Source organism: Epinephelus lanceolatus, chromosome 23 (genome assembly GCF_041903045.1).
Source record: "Epinephelus lanceolatus isolate andai-2023 chromosome 23, ASM4190304v1, whole genome shotgun sequence".
Taxonomy (NCBI): Eukaryota; Metazoa; Chordata; class Actinopteri; order Perciformes; family Serranidae; genus Epinephelus; species Epinephelus lanceolatus.
The window spans coordinates 3,246,786-3,264,426 of NC_135756.1; the positions used below are offsets into that span (position 1 = coordinate 3,246,786).

Genomic DNA, 17,641 nt, shown 5'->3' on the forward strand with positions numbered 1-17,641 from the left:
CAAAGGTGCCGGCTCCTTCCTCATTTGAGTGAAACGGAGGAGGAGGAACTGCGCATAAGGTCACAGATGCTATTATACGTTTTTATTTTACGTTATCTGTTTGGAAACGTATTTTGTATTGATTATTCTTGCACTGGAAACTAGCTGTTAGAGCAGCTGCCAATAATGCGTAACATTAGGGTTATTTTTTTTGTCTATTTCTCACCGTGTATCACCTGCATCAACACCGCATCCATGGGGGCGGCCATTGTTCTTTAGAGGAGTAAGCTAATTGGTTTAGAGGGCTGTGTGACGTCAGAAATCGTGACTGGAAGTACATCGATCTGTTACGTGTTCACGAGTGGGAAGTTACAGGTTTGACTGCCGTTCCAGTGCACGTTCACGGGTAGAAGGTTGTAAAAACACGAGTTACTGGTTGCCTGGAATGCGCCGTTACGACCACTAGATGGCGAAAAAAGGGTCAACAAATGAAGACAACAGGTCTAAGTTAAGACGGATGAAGTATAAGGGTCAAGTTAACCCAAAGTGTGATGTCCTCATATGAATGAGTTTTTAATTGACTGTATCAGTATACTATGTGCACACTTTTCCTAATTAAGTAAATAAAACTCTGGCTAAAAAATTGAATTAAATTGAATTTAATTTAAAAAAAAAACCTTTACGGGGAACCTATTTGTCAATGTTCACACGTGGACATTATAAGCGTGTGACACATCAAAAGCTCCTGATTGGCAGCCAGTGTGATGGATGATAATAATGTGAGCGGGGCAATGGATGGTTTTATTGTACGGAGCAAATTAGAACAAAGCACCGTGAAGACGACCTACCACCAAAATAAAAGAGAAACAAACTGTCAGTAGACGGTATCATGAGGCTACCTGTCTTATTTTTTCTTAATTCTATCTTATGTCGTGATAAGACCGATAACACACGTTATAAAATGGTACTTTGGGGTTAATGTTAGAATTTCTTGACTCAACTGGATGAAAATTTTACATATAACTGCAATATGTAAACCTGATGAAAAAGACCAGATGATGTCTTTGAGTGAAAGAAAAGGAAAGGTAGGAAAAGAAAGTAAAAAAGGAAGACGAGAGGAAAGAAAGCAAGAAACAAGACAGTGGATGAAGTGATGACTTTACAAAGCTACATCATGAAGCTACATCAGTAGTTCCTGCTCGTCTCTCTACATTCACGGATTCATACAACTCGTTTTACTTTCACATTTTTACTAAGATCTGTCGTGAGATTTCCTGATGCCTCTGAACGTCACATCAAGCTGTAAAATCTAACTGGAGAGCCCAAATTCACAAACACATTTTCTCTGGAGTTTGTGGTTAAGAAGGCTGTTTGGAGAACGTTATCAGACATTTGCTCTTTACATTAATGAGGGCGCTGGTTCAGAGCTCCTGAGTGGATCCTGTGCAGAGAAACAGTTTGTCAAACTACTTTTTGGCTCACACAGGAAACTACCAATGCAGGAATGGTAACACAAAAAGTCGGGGACATGAGCAAAATGTTTTTTGTCCATGTTTCTGGTCAGGGCCACAGAGGTTTATTAGGTGCAGCAGTGAGTTTCAGATGAGCACCAGAGTGTATTTCATGAGCAGCAAAATATTTTGTATGTGCTCCGGATCATTTTTTTCTTCACAACACATTCTCACTCCGACCTCGTCATATATCGACGTTTGGTCATGGACTTTCCACGTCCAGATATGATATGCAAGGTACCCTGTATGTCAACGTCAGCCTGTTACATGCATTGTGTTCTTTCAAAATACACTTCTGTTTTCACAGGAAATTTACTGTTTACATACAGTCTCCTTCAAAATAAAAGCATGTATCATGCTGACGGACGGCTTTTTTTGTCAGTGTCTGACACCAAGTCACTGCCCAAGCGCCAGGTTTCGACAACTTCAGAGTGAGACCGGGTTGTTTTTAATGCGCAGCAGATAGTTTTTCGTTTTGTGAAAACTTCAGAAAGCATTCTACTTTCTTTAGCAGTCGTGGCATATTTAATTTTTCAGTTTAGTTTATGTAGATATGGCTTTGCATGTCAAATAAAGTGATTCCTCTGGTTGTCTAGGAGACTATTTCAGTTTTGCACAAAAACCTGTTGCAAACTATTTAAAGACTGAGAGCAATAAAACTTTGTGCACAGTATGTCTCAAAGAAAATAAAGAATACATTCATAGTTTGTTTTCAGTCAAACTTTGCGAAGTACAGGTTAAAAAAAAAAGTGATTTCTACTCCCGCTCGAGTCAAAGTCAAACCAACAACACAAATCTGAGACATTCAGATATCGACACTTGTCCACGAGGAAACAAAATGTGCTACAGCAACATGAGAGTTCACCACAGAGCATCTGAACCTGAGGAGGAAAAGATGTATTTACAACAACAGTCAGTTCACACTGAGAACAAGAGCAGCCGCACGCTTGAAGTTCGGCTGTTTCACTTTTCATTGGCAGCGACATCACTCGGCCTTGTGGCTGTTGCTAGGCGACGTGTAAGTAATTTTTAGACTGTAGGGATGGCGGTGGTGGTAGGAAATTTGGAGACTTAAAGATCAAAAGCTCCCTCTGATACAAGATGAATCATGTTTGGCGACGGCAGATCTATTGTTAATTCGGCTGCATGGCAGAAAACTAATTTAGTCTGATCCTTTAAAAGTTTTACAACAATACTTACACTTTTTCCCAGAGTTTAAGAAGAAGACAGAATATTGTACAGGAATTCAGAAAATGACACTGAAATCTCTGTGTTTCATTGAACAAAATACTGGACATGCCGGTATACTGGTTCCCAGCACTGCTGTTCATGGCAGGCAGTATGATCAGAGTCTGGTGTGCATCACTGTCAACCGTGATGTGTTTCCGATGCTACTGTTACAACCGTACCAGCTTGAGTAACTGACAGGAAGGTGGCAAAGTGAACCCAAACTGACACAGTCATTCAAGATGACACTAACATGAGTTTATACGGACTCCAAAAAACAAAATATCATGTGCACCAACTGTGTTGTAAACAATACTGACTAACAAACATATTTCATGTGCCTCGTAATGGATAAATCCAAATGTAGTGTCTTTGCCTACACACACAAGCTGTGAAAAGATTTAATCAAAATTTAACACCACATCTGCAACACCTGCTGCTGCTGATCAACTGCACTCAATTTAAATAGGTGTTTGTGTCGTTTCTGCTTTGTAACCAAACAGCCAATCAGATTTACAGCAGAGAAGGAAACATTTCAGCTGCACGACAACCTGTACAGAAAGTTTCAGCTGAACCAAACATGGTGTCCCCTGTTAGTTTCACCACTGACTTTCATCTGTGGAGAACAAGTGTCTGCAGACACTAAATTTAGAGACATTTTAGTGACCTGATGGCGGCGGAGTATCTAAACTGACAGGTTGAACCTGCGCTACACTTGAAGAGAAACTGCTCCTCCCCAAACAAAATGGTTCCTCTACTTTCAGCTGCTGTTTGATAGGTAAAAATAAAAAGAGGACATAATTATGAGGCCTTATTGCTTATCTAAAAACAACTCAACAAAAATACTTAAAAACAGCCCAATTTTAACTGACAGTTAAGAGAATCAGAACTAAAAGCATTTTATATGTTTTGTATAATAAAAGTCTTATTTCTATAATAAATGTTGTGGAATTAAAAGAACAATATTTTCCTCTGAAATGCAGTGGGGTCTAATAATGGAGCAGCATGAAAATAAAATACTTAAATCAAGCACAAGTACCTCAAAGTTGTACTTAAGTACAGTACTTGAACAAATCTTATTCATTATTTTTCTACCACTGTTTGCAGTAAAGTAATATTTACCAAAACGCTGTGATATTTTTGACTCCTCTACACCAGAATAAATAGAAATGTGACTTGTCTTTCATGGAGGACAAAAAATGAGACGATAAATAAATGTATAAATAAATAAATAAATTAATAAAATAAATAAATACCAAAACAAATATATAAAGAATAAATAAATGCTAAAATAATTATGGAAATAAATAAATAATGCCCAAATGAACTCCTCCCACATTATATATAAATAAATGAATGTGGTTGTGCAAAAAAATTAAATAAATATCCTATTTATATATATATTTATGTCCTGTTTAATTATCATGTTTGATTTATTTATTTATGCGTGCATTTATATATTTATTTCAACATGTATTCATTAATTTATTTCTTTATTTTTGTATTTATTTCAGCAGTAATTTATTCCTGTATTTATTCATACATTTATTTATTGGTGTGTTTATTTTTAAATTTTCATTTAATTTTTTATTCTTGTATTTATTTATACATTCATTCATTCATTCATGTATTTGTTAATACTTTAGTCATTTTTTGTCCTCCATAGACTTTGTTCCAGTTTGACTTGAACTGAAGTTTTCCCTGTAGCATTTGCTGTGGTTGTGTCCACTGTGTCCTCCCAGTATAACCTCCAACATTTCGCCTGGGAGCTCCCAGTTTAACCTCTGACATTAGGGCCTGTGGTTTGTTCCTGCTGTCTGCAAACAGCTTCACGGTTCAAAGAGCTCTCACATCATTAACCAGGAGTCCCAGAAGCAACAGGAGCCACTAATGGGCCTCTGATGAGTCACCACTGTATTTCAATACATTAATAAATCATTAAGTTCAATTATTTAAATTGACCTCAGATGAAAATTGATTTAAAATTTATCCTCCCATTTACTTTTCACTGCCTCACATTCACTGTTTTCGTCATTATTTACATGCAGGAAATACCAGAGTGCATGTTCTCCAGCGGTTTGAGGATCCATTTTGGGATATGTTCTACTTTCTTGCACTAGATTCTAATTTAAAATATTACAGTGTTTGACCCACTATATTTATCTGCCAGCCTGTTAGTCTGCAGCGTCATATTTACATTAAATGTTACTGAATTTAATGTCAGAGTCGTGAAAATGGGGTGATCAGATTTAACAGTGTTTGATTCAACTGAAGTACAGTGGAAAGAAAAGACGCAACCCCCCCCCCCCCCCCACCCCCGCATAAAATATTAAAAATAAACAATATTACTGCGACGATCACAGTGACCTTGACCTTTGCCAAATTGGAAGCAATTCCCTCAAATCGCATTCACGCCGATGGGACAAGCTGATGGACAGACAACCTGACAACATAATACCTCTGTCCGCGGCTATTGCTGGCGTGGACGTGGTGTGACGAGGTTCATCCAAAAAAATGTAAAATGTAAATTTGTGACTTTAATTTCTGAGAAATTTTGAGTTTTTCAAATCTATGATTTAATAATCTCAGATTTTTTAATTTGTGTGATTTTTTTTCTTGTAAATTCACGACTTAAATCTCAGAAATTCCAAATTTCTAATTGGAATACTACCCTCTCCCAAGGCTTTGTATTTAAAAAAAAAAAAAAATCTTTTTAACCTAAAATGCCCTTAAAACGCTGTCCTAGATAAGGAAGAAAGCAATGACTAATTATTGAAAAAAACAAACAAACATGAAATCTGTTTTCAGACTGTAATTTTTTGTTAAGTTTAGTTATTTGTGGATGCGAAGAAATAAATTTGACATGTTAAACTCACGCACGATTTGATTTGTATCGAAGTGCTGTAGAAGACGCTTGTTTATCCTCAGATATATATATATATATATATATATATATATATATATGTAAACCCAAGAAAACATTACTTATTTTTGTGTTTCTTCAACTCAAAACTGGGTCTGAAGTCCTTTGAGGCGAATTTGTGAGTTGTAATTTTGGCATACAAAACAAAAAACAAACAAAAACTTAAAAGGTGATTAAAAAAAACAGCAAAGTAGAAGCACCTCGACTAAAAATGAGTGAATGAAAATGGTACCAAATTCCAAGAGTAAAGAAACTCGAAGCAATAGAGCGCTACAGTAAGTACAACATGACTCTGTTGCTGTCTTAACGGGATCAGTGCTGCGGAGGGAAAGTCTTAAATATTGTACATGATCCCTCACAACTAAATAAAATAGGTAATAAATAGATTAATGTTTTCAGAAATACCAATGGAAGAAACCCTCAAAGAAAGATTGCACTGAGCCTCAGAAGGTCGAGGAACAGCGGCTAGCCTGAAGAGACGTCAGGACTTTGGCTCTATTTATCAACACGTATGGCTACTGGGACTCAGAGGGAAAACTACATCGATAGAAGAGCTACAGTTAAGACCGCAGTAAAGAGCAGTAACGAGTCCTCAAGTGAAGTTTGACTCTTTTTTCCTGACACATAATTCACCGTACCATCTATCACGGCACTGTTGTCGTTATAAGAACCCTTCGTAACAACTCTATCACTGAAGAAATGCTGATTATAACCAGAGGACTCAACTCAGCAGCATCCGAGAGATCCAGTTAAAACCAGAGGAAAGGTGTCTTTGCTCAGATCTACAGGCAACAAAGTCGTTTCCTCTCATCCTCTCCTCATATCCTGGTTTTAACACTTCCGATCATAAACACCACACCACACAGCAGTGGGTTGTTGGTGGCGTCCTCAGCCAGTTAGTCGACTTCGCCCACCGGCTCGTTAGCATCCTGATTTATTTTCACGACGTGAAAACAGCTGTCTGTTTCCCCTTTTAATGTTCCCGATCGCGTCGTCGCACTGGCACCGCAAACAGCGGCAGGGTCCTTGTTGGTGACGACGACTCGGGGTCAGAGTTCGTCGCAAGGGGGTCTTCGGCCTTATTGCCGCGGCGGTCTGAGGGACCAGCTGACAGGTCTTGGCACACTTCGTAAGAGCATTTCCTCTTCTGGAGAGCTTCGGCTCGAACGGCCAGGGAGCGTGCGCACACCGTCAGGAGCACAATGAGCGTGCCCAGCAGGAGTGACACCATCGGCCAGAGGACACAGTGCAGCAGGACGCTGGTGTCGTGGGAACGGCGCCACAACACGTCATCGGGCCTGAAATCACAAAAAGGAGGAAAAAAAAGAGAATTGACAGCTGGTCTTTCATTACTCTAAACTTTATTTTAGTTAATTAAATTCAGTTTTTTGTACTTTGCAGTTTTTTTTAATACTTTTAATTTACTGCCAGTTAAACTCAACACTTCCTGCAGATATTTCACATTAAAAGACTATTAATCATGCACTTTAAACGGACAAAGCCTTAGCAACTGGGAAAAAATTCAAAATGAGAGCAGTAAAGTGGTTGGGGTAGAGAAACCAAGAGCAGCAGTGTTGTTGTATTAATAGAATAAGTGCTGTGGAAACAGACATACTGAATTTATACAAACAACGGATAAACATGGACGAAGTGTTACGTTTTCATCAAAAGCAAATTAAACAAATGAATAAGTAGTAAATAATAAATAAATAAGGCACAAAGTTAGCATAGCATTAGCATGTTCATGTTGTGGGAGTTACATAACGACCAATTTTCCAATTAGTAACTGTTCACAAGCTATTCAACAACCGCTAACATTGTACAAAGCTGCGTTACCCTGGCTAACCTAACAGCAATCCAACATCAGTTAATGCGACAAAAAGTTTTAACAGCACTGACATCAGCTCTCAAAGCATTAAGCTAACGTAACATCAGCAACTAAGTTACTTGTATTCCGACATCAGCTATCAAAGCATTAAGCTAACGTAACATTAGCAACTAAGGCACTTGTATTCCGACATCAGCTATCAAAGCATTAAGCTAACGTAACATTAGCAACTAAAGTACTTGTATTCCAACATCAGCTATCGTAACATCAGCAGCAGGGCTACCAGCAAGCTTGTTCTATTCATTATCAAAAATGATCTGTACTGTCACCTCACAAAGATGGATTACTTATTTTCCAAGAGAAGCTTTGCCTCTTTTAATATTATCATCCAAAAAGTTCAAAGACACAAATGAAAAGTTGGAGGTTTCACAGAAGACTTTTGGAATACAGCCTAGCCTCCCTGTCACCTCTAAAATAACCTCATAAATCAAGTGACTAACTGTGTTTTCCTTATCTTTATAAAAACTCTCTGAGTGCTCCAGTTCTTTTTCTGTAAAACACCATATAATATCTTATCTGCAGCATCAATGGGCTCCCACCGGGCCCTCATTTATGAAGCAGAGTTTCCTCATTCTGATCCTTCTGGTGCTGAGATAAAAATAAAACGAGACAAGGTCACAGGTAAACATCGTCAGTGAAAAATAGGAGGATTAAGCTGACACGCTAAAGGAGATCTGTGTCTCAACAATATTCAGTCACAGTGTGAAAAAGGGGAGCTGTGCTTCTTTACAGGACGACATAACCTGAATACAAAAGAAAAGGTTTTTTATACATGAATCTGCTCTTTTACATGTACCTTGACATCCTCCAGGTTACAGTAGAGACTGTTATTTGTGTGTGATATTTTTTCACATATAAAATTGTAGTATGTTGAGACAGTTTAGATGTGTGAGGAGCAGGTGGTACTGAAACTAATAAAACCATAATTACTGCTGTTCCCATTTCAAAATGCTATTTTAATGATGCCCTGAACATTTCTTAAAATAGAAACACAGGAGTCTGCAGGATAATCTGACCGTGACCACTTTATGCTACGGTCATCACTTTGAATTATACTTCAAGTCTCTTCACCGGTAAATCATTTTTTTCCCCCAGGTAGATTGGGCAGATTGTTCTAAACAGAGCAGGACGAAGTGTAAGTGGTGGAAGTCCTGAACTTAAACTGTTACTTCAGTAAAAATACAATATATATATAATATAGAATATTTTATTATTCGGTTTTTATAAATAATAAATACATGTAAGAGCATTTTAATGTTGTATTTCATCAACCTGGAGCCAATCTAGATACTTTACATACTACTGGGTAGATTAGTAGTGTAGTACTGGGTCTTTTCATTTCTACAAATCATATTATTTAAAGGTAAAAAGTAGTCAAATAAATGTAGTGAAGTAGCCTTAAAGTGTAAAGTAGCATAAATGTAAATAGTTGAGTAAAGTACAAGTATGTGAAAAAATTTGATGTATAAAGAGACCTGGATACAGCTTTGGAGGCGGGGCCCTGTTAATTCCTATGAAAGTTGCTCAGTGAAGCCAGAATTGTTCAGCTGTTTTTGCACTGTGTGGCCCACAGAGCAGAAACTTCTGCCAGCCGAGGTGAACTTAGCTAAATTTCTGGTTTAGCGCTCCGTTATTTTGAATGGGGATAAAATACTGTGCGGCTCTTCTAGACTTCCCAAAAATTGGCTTCAAAGCCTGGCGCACTACCTCAACGGGTGATGTGGACTCTGGTTGTTAGTTATTAGTGGACTCCAATTCTTAGCTAACGTTAGCTAGTGCTGCACACTGTAAGCGCTGTAGCGGAGCTGAGGGGAGGCAAGGTTGTTCTGGAAAATGCATCCTGAGTCTTTAACAGAGAATTCTGTAATCCTGATGGTGAAACGAGTCATTTTGAGCAGGTTGTGCTAAAAAACTGTATCCATTGATTTACAGATTTATTTTTAACATTTAAGTCTATGGGAAAAAGTCTCCCATTCTTAGCTAATGTTAGTTAGTGTTGCACACTGTTAGTGCTGTAGCAGAGCTGAGGAGAGGCAAGGTTTTCCCAGGAAAATTTGTCGTCTCTTTCACCATGTAAGTCAATAGGAAAAAGTCTTTTTGGGCAGCAAGGCATCACATGGTGGTATAATTCCTGTGTGGCCATTACAAAAATTGGCTTCAAAGCCTTCCTGGGGGCCTGACTCAGAAACATCTCACCACTTCCGTTCTCATGAGTCTTAAGGGGACAGTTCACCCAAAATCAAAATACATATTTTTCCTCTTACCTGGAGTGCAACAGTAGTTATCATTTTGGTGCAAGTTGCTAAGTGTTGAAGATAACGTTCGTAGAGACGTCTGCCTTCTCTCTAACAAAATAGAGCTAGATGGCTTGTGGATTTATTTATCTATTTATATAACTAAACAGCGATGTCTCTTTCCAGAAATCATGAACTGTTTACTCAAGATGATCAACAGACCTTGTACCTTCTGTGTGGTGGTACGGTAGGGGGGGGAATTCGGTAGAGAGAAAGTTGTTCCTATGTCAAAATGCTCACAAGGTCTTTGAAGTGCGTCCTTCTATGCCGGGAGTGTTGGGTCTTGACAACGCAGCAGCCCATTTCAAAAGGTAACAATCCTTTCTGAGTGTAAGCAGCGCTGGAACTAAACTTACTTCCCTGTTTGCCTAAACATCAGGTAACACCTCTCTGTCTCTGAGACAAATACTTTTGCTGGGGTTGCATTTTGTAGGGGGTGGGCTTGGGGTCCTGGTGCGTGGTCACCCCCCACTTTTTGGTCTCTGAGGGTGGGCCACTTGAGTGAACACTTGCACGTCCTTCTTGCTCCTACTCACTGCAGCCTTGTGCGGGGAGAGGAGAGGGAGCTGGCAGGGACAGCTCTTTAGTTACTCACCCTATTTTAGAATACTCAGGCCTGCTCCTTACGGACCCAGAGGGGATGCCTACCGGTCCTTTGCGTCTAGGCTTGCACATCTAGGCCTAATTGGGATACACCTCCAACCACCATGGGGAGGAGGCCTTACTTTAAGGTGGTGAGGAGGACCAATGCTGGTCAGCAGACGATGAATAATCAAAAAAGAATTTCCTTTTCAGTTAAGTCTCACTCCCTTTATTTAACCAAGACTTCTAAGAGTAAATCTAAGAGGAAAAACTGAAAAGATTAAAAAATGTAAGGAGTGAAAAGTGGAGAGACCCCCAAAATACCCTGAGCTCTGATTCTGTTTGGCTTTTCATAACGGACTGGAGCTTTAATGACTGTTAAATTGAAGTCGAAGGACCCTTCTCCTGTGGGGTCAAAGGTCGCGTGCAGCAAATTAAGGGTTCTGTCAAAAAGATGCTCACATAATGCTGCAAGGTGCAGCAGCCATCTGCGATCTCCCATGGCAACAATGATCTGTCACCGCGGCGAACTTCACAGCATCACACGTCCCCTGTTTCCAATTTACCTTTATCACACCTTAAAATAGAGCGTGGTGTAAATGTCTCACCTCCTCTGCTGGTTGAAGAAGCAGGTGAAGGACTGGCTGCTGACCTCTTTAGTGAAGTAATCCTCCCACCACAGAACGCTGTCTTTGTTCTTCTGGTTGTCCCGCTCACAGGGAGGGACGTATGAACACTGGGAGACACAAAACAGATCAATATCAACACCTGTGTCTTTAATAGATCAATGAAAGTAATCGGTTAAGGTGTTAAATCTCCAGGCGTTACATTATTTTGTCTCAGACTGATCAGATACGGACAAATGTTGGAGGATTGTTACATCGCTCTGTTGTAGTGACAGTGATTACCCAGCAGGAAGCGCTGTAATAAGGTCACAACAAGGTGACAGGTTTGATCCTGATTGGCTCAGAGGGGGGTCGGCATCACTCTCTTGTTCTTTAGTTAAGGTTTAGTTTCAGCTTCCAAACATAACCTCTCTCACACACACACACACACACACACACACACACACACACACACAAATACACACACACACGCAGATTCACGTAGCGGGAGGTTGATTGGTTCCTGACTGGTTGCTGTGGATCAACTGGTTGCTATGGCGATGATGTGATTGGTACACAGAAGGGGGGGGGGGTGGAGGGGGAGTTGTGGTGATTGCAACCTGAACTCCATCGAAATGAAAGATGAGACAATAACTACTGCAGGAAAAAACTGACCCAAAATCTCTGAAGTATACTCTCTGACTTCCTGTCTGTGTCTCTCAGCTCCACACTCACTGGGTCCTACAGAAGAGCTAAATCTTTAAAAACACAAATATAATTCTCAGTAATTTCCTAAAACAGCTGGACAGGAAAAAGCTCATTTATTGGGGACTATTTCCAGCGGCAGATTAATCCACATTTGATGCTTTAGTGAGTATTTGTGGCCGCAGGACGGTGTGTGTGGGATTGAGTCAAAATAAACTGCAGTGTGTGTTTAACACAGTCGCCAAAAAAGATGTTGGCATTGTAGATTTCTGCAAACCACTGATACATTATATTTGTACCTTATGATGTAGCTAACACATTGAAACTGTTGTTTGGGCACAAAAAGAACTTGATCATGATTAGGGGCTTAAAATACACTGTTTAGGAGGCAAAATCTCCGCTGGAAAAGCAGCAATGTCTTGGTAAAGACACAACCGCTTTTCGTCCCACTATCCCAGCAGGAAGTGCAGCCATGCATCGGTAATTTTACTGTTGTAAAATAAACTCTATTAAAAGTCTCACAAAACCATCTTAGTTTGTCTTTACGCTGTTTCCACAGTCACCAGCTGTGGTTTGGTTGAAATTAACCCTTAATTCACTGGGCCTTAAACCAAACGGATCATACTCTTACGGGAGATCTATACCATCAGCGCAGTTTCAAGGTTAGTGTCACAATCTGTCAGTATCTGACCAAATGTCTCCCCTTCTGTTCCTGAGATATGACATTAAAACATGATGATGTCACAGTCAAGCTGACCTTTGACCTTTTGGATATAAAATGTCATTATTTTATACTGTTAGATATTTGTGTGCATAATCAGCATATGAATTCCTGAGTTTTTGACTGCAACAGCATTTTTATTGCATGTAATTCCACTTGCTATTATTGCTATAATGTGATAGTCACGCACTTAGTAGTTGTGTGGTTATACCTGGGTTATTTGCTGAAGGGCGCCCTCTCTCAGAGGTACTGAGTAAATGCCACTGCAGGCGCTAAAACATTGCCTGTTGATGAGAGACGTGCCCAAGGTGAGTTGTCAAGCATAGCACTGTGAGTGAGTCACGAGTGGGTTGCTGAACTTTATGAGGGATAGAGTGTCCAGTTAGCGACTTAATGCACTTTGTGAAACAGCTGGCTTTATGCTAACGTAACGTAACTGTTCTTTTGTAGCATGCTATGTGTGAGCTGCCTGTAATGAGTCAAATGTATGACTGACCATAAATATCCTGTTCCTGTTCAGGTACATATTTTTGTATTTTTATAATTGTATTAATAATTTGCTGTGTCAAAAATTTCACTGCTGGCGTAAAAACATTGCCAGTTGGTGAGTAATGTGCTCCAGTGTGCTATGTGTGAGCTGCCTGTAATGAGCCTACAGTGTGACTGAGCAGTACATATCCTGTTCCTGTTCAGAGAATAAATGGCGGTGTAAAAAGGACGACAAGCCTCCTCATTATTGACCACACAACGCACATTCCATACCTCTGACCACAAAATTTGAATCAGTTTATTGTTAAGTCCAAGTGGATGTTTGTGCCAAATTTGAGGAAATTCCATCAAGGCCTTCTTGAGATATTGTGATAATGAGAGTGAGAATGACAAGGTCACAGTGACCTTGACCTTTGACCACCAAAATCTAATCAAGAATGTGATTGCACCAAATACTAAAAAAATTCCCTATAGGTGTTTGGGGATTTTGCATTAACAAGAATGAGACAGATGAGGTCACAGTGACCTTGACCTTTGACAACCAAAATGGAATCAGTTCGTCCTTAAATCCAAGTGGACAGCTGTGCCAAATTTGCAACATTCTTTCAAGGCATCCTTGAGATATCGCATTCACAAGAATGGGACGTATGTCCGTCCATTCGTATGGACAACCCAGAAACATAATCCCTCTGGTGTTGGCTATCGCTGAAGGTATGAAAATTGTTCCCATTCGTCACTTAGACACAAAACATGGGAACATGGGGTCCAGGTTAAAAAATACTTGAGGAGGTACTTGAGTAAATGAACGTCGTAGCGCAACATTCTTCCATTGTTAGCCTGTTGTCTGCTCAGCTCTATAAAGATTAGATCCGGTAATTGTTCCAAAACTGCCTCTCCCTCTCTCCCTTGGTATGCAGCCATGATATGAAAGTGAAGTATAAGATATAATGGACTCCCAGGTGTTACTATGGAGAACATTCAGAGAGACATTTGTTCAATAAACCTGTCCAATATTCTCACATATCAGGACATTACTGTCGTCTCACATGGGATCAGAGTGATGAATGTGTCGACCACGGACATGTTTTATCTCCTCTCAGCTGTAAAAGTGCAGCTGATGTTTTTATGATCAGATCTTCACTGGATTAGTTTTTTCTGTCTGATTGCATCTCGTCCATATTAGTGAAGGTACAGAGACCGTCGCTGTGTGTGTGTGTGTGTGTGTGTGTGTGTGTGTGTGTGTGTTTAGGTAATTGTCAGCTTACTACCCCGCTCAGCTCGGCTCAGCAGCCATTCATCCCTCAACCCCATTCAACACTCAGCCAATCAAACATGCCTCGCCTGATGACATCATAAGTGGCTCGCCCTGCCAGATGATTGCGGTTGCTATGCCAACAGGCTGAGGGTACAATTATATGTGTGTGTGTGTGTGTGTGTTTTGGTGTCTAATAAATGGTCTAAATAAGATCAATCCAGAGTGTGTGTGTTGACATGTGGAGGGTTTCTCTGAGACGACAGGACGAACACACTGATCAGGATGTTGTCACAGTCCGAACACGCAGCACGTCTCATTTACTCTCAGGTGATGCTGTTACTGCAGGTGTTTGATATTCAAGGCAAACACACACTAATGCATTTAAAGTTTGTGTTTTTTATTTGGTTTGACAATCCTGCTGTTGTTATAATGAAACAAAGTCGGTAAGACTGAGACGTGACTGTGACTGTGTCTCATGTGATTTCTACTTGTTATTTATTTATCTGCTGTCTTTCTTTAATCTGTTCTTTAATCTATTGTCTTGATGAGAACAACAAATAAGGGATAATTCCCAACAAGGTGTCCATTATCAGGGATTAATGGACTCCCTGCAGCCAATCAGAATCAAGTATTCACCCAGACCGCGGTATAAAAAGGACATACGATGAGCAATGAGCCGCTGCTGTCCCACATAACAAAGACAACCAAAGTTAACTGTGAGCGTGAGAGCATCAATCACTTCCTGACAGGCTGACAGGTACAAAAACAGCTGATCCTGATTGGATCAGTCAAGGAGAGAAGTTCTTTGATTGGTCGGTAATGAAGACATGAACTTTGACCTGCTGGAAGTTTAGAAGCAGCAGAGTGAGAAAGAGGAAGCTGGTGTTGATGTACAACTAGAATTACCGCCTCAAAGTTGTATACCTCTGTGAACCAGTCAAGGTGGAGTCACAGTTTACATCCATGTCTGTCCAGAGCAGGGTTGAAAATTAGCACCAGCCAAATGCTGGTAAAATATGCTTCACTCATCAGCCAAAAAGACAAAGTAATCTACTGAGTGGCTAGTAGATTTTGGAATAAACCAGCCACATTGGCAGGTGTACAAAAAAATTAACTTCCAACCCTGGTCCAGACTCACATGCAGCCGTGACAGTTGACATGCTTTAAATATGAATGCTGCTGCAAAGATACTACATATTCTAAAACATGGATGCTTCACACAGATCTTCAACGTGACAGCACCAGACTCCCAGGAAAGCAGCTTGCAAGAAATTCTTCCCAGTGGTCACTGCAGCAAAAAAAAAAATCCCCAGTGGCTCATAAAGCATTTCCCCATAGGCCATCACTGTAAAAGAGATGTCTGTAAAACTGTTGATGGGACACCCAAAACTGCAAACAAGGCAGCAGGACAATGCACCATGCCACACCACAAAAACTGCTCAGGAATGGCCCAAGGAACCTGACAAAAAGCTCAAGGCGTCAACCTGGCCTCTAAAATTCCTAGTTCCCCATACAACTGAGCATCTGTGGGACGTGCCGATACCCCAGACTTACTGCCCATCCACGGTGGGGCCTCTATGGATTGAACATAGCTCTGGCATGTCAAGGTATGGACACAGGAAGTCTGGATGCCCCGTGGTGTCTGGCACCAGATCTTCACAGCAGATCCTTCGAGTCCTGTGGATTGCGAGATGACATACCAGCATGTCCCAAGGATGCTCGATCAGATTTGGATCTGGGGAACTTGGAGGCCAGGTCAAGGCCTTAAGCCCTTTGTCACGTTCCTTGGGCCATTCCTGAGCAGTTTTTGCATTGTGGCATGACACATCGTCCTGCTGGGGGGCCACTGCCATTGGGAACTGATGTTGCCATGAGGGGGTTTGCTTGGTCCGCAGTGGTGTTCAGGTGGGGGGTGCGTGTCAAGTGGCATTGTATTGTAACAAGATGATCAATGTTATTTACTGTGGAACTTAACCTTGAAGCTGTAAAACTTTTTAGCGTATGCACTAGGAAAACAACTCAACTGGAATGACTAGGCGCCATGTTGGCATCCGGTATCTGGTTATTATTAAACTCTATGGACAGCACAGATCTATACAATCAGCACCTAAGATTAGAGTCAGTCTGCCCAAATGTCTCCCCTTCTGCTCCTGAGATATGCTGTTAAAAATGGCCAAAAAAGTTTCTTTGCATAACGTTATTCAATTTGATTCATTTGTATTTACAAAGCTCAGTATGACAAACCACAATTTGCCTCAGAGGGCTTTAAAACGTACGACATCCCTCTGTCCTCCAGACCCTCATGGCAGATAAGAAAAAACGCCACCAAAACCTCTTTAAATGGGAGCTTTGACCACCAAGCTCTTATCAGGTGGATGTTTGTGCCAAATCTGAAGTCATGGAGGCATAAAAATGTCTCCCCGGCAGCAAAAAAGATCTATACACTGGGTAGCAATCAGCACAATTTCACCAATTCAGTAACTCTCTGCACTTGGACTTGTACAGCACCTTTCCAGTCACATTCACCCATTCACACACACATTCACACACTGGTGGACGAGGCTACTAAACAAGGTGCCACCTGCTACTCAGCTTTTAACACACTCACACTCTGACAGAACAGCCACCGGAGGCAAATTAGGCCTCAGTATCTCGCTCAAGAATACTTTGACATGCTGGGAATCAAACTGCTGATCTTCCTATTAGTGGACAACCTGCTCTCCCTCTGACAACTGCTGCCGTCTCCCCTTCTGTTCCTGAGTCTGTACGGATGACGGTGTTTATCTTCCCCCTGTGCCGCCAGCAGCCGGACCTCTGCTGCAACTGGTGGCAAGCCAAACACCGTTCATCTGCGCACACTGTGATGACACACAGCTGGTTGAATATGAGCAACGTTTCCCTGCTTCCCTTCACTGGTTCCTGTACAGCAGGGTCAGTCTTTGTTTCACTGTTATAATCATTACAAAGCAAAAGCAGCATATGCAGTAGGCTATATCTTCAGTAGCTAGCTAGCTAACCCTACACTTTTCAGGGTCTGATTTTGGTTTTGGAACAGGGAAGAAACATATATCTTTTTCCATCCTCTCCAGGTAAAGAGTATCATTAATACACGACGTGCCCCAGACACAACATTTAGCTCCAAATCCACAAAACCAGCCTGAAAATGAAGGAAATCTGAAACGACCGCATTAGAGTCTGTGTTGTTGTCGGACCCTTGTTGGAGCTGTATGATTGGTTAGTCTCGTTCAAGGGGTGGGACTGTTTAGTCACTTAACGAACCATTTCAGCCTAACCTCTTTGAGGCCTTACTAATATATTTGCATGTATAATCATTATGTATATTAAAGTGAGTTATCTTCAGGAGTAGACTTCTTTTTCCTTCTTGTCCGATATGGTAGACATACACAGCTCTCAAACTAAACATTACACGTCCGTATTGATACACCCAGGACCTAAAATCTT

General features: G+C 40.7%; 1 protein-coding gene across 1 annotated transcript in view; it reads right to left on the bottom strand.

The window, feature by feature from the left end:
- Nucleotides 1-5,668: 5,668 nt before the first annotated feature.
- The window catches only part of LOC117249513 (calcium-activated potassium channel subunit beta-4-like), a 36,790-nt gene continuing 24,817 nt past the window's right edge, over nt 5,669-17,641 (bottom strand). The window contains exons 3-4 of the mRNA XM_033615217.2: nt 11,013-11,140; nt 5,669-6,938 (exon numbers count right to left, since the gene is read on the bottom strand). Coding sequence (XP_033471108.2) covers nt 6,614-6,938; nt 11,013-11,140 — 453 coding nt within the window. The 3' untranslated portion in view covers nt 5,669-6,613. The remainder of the gene's footprint in view (nt 6,939-11,012; nt 11,141-17,641) is intronic.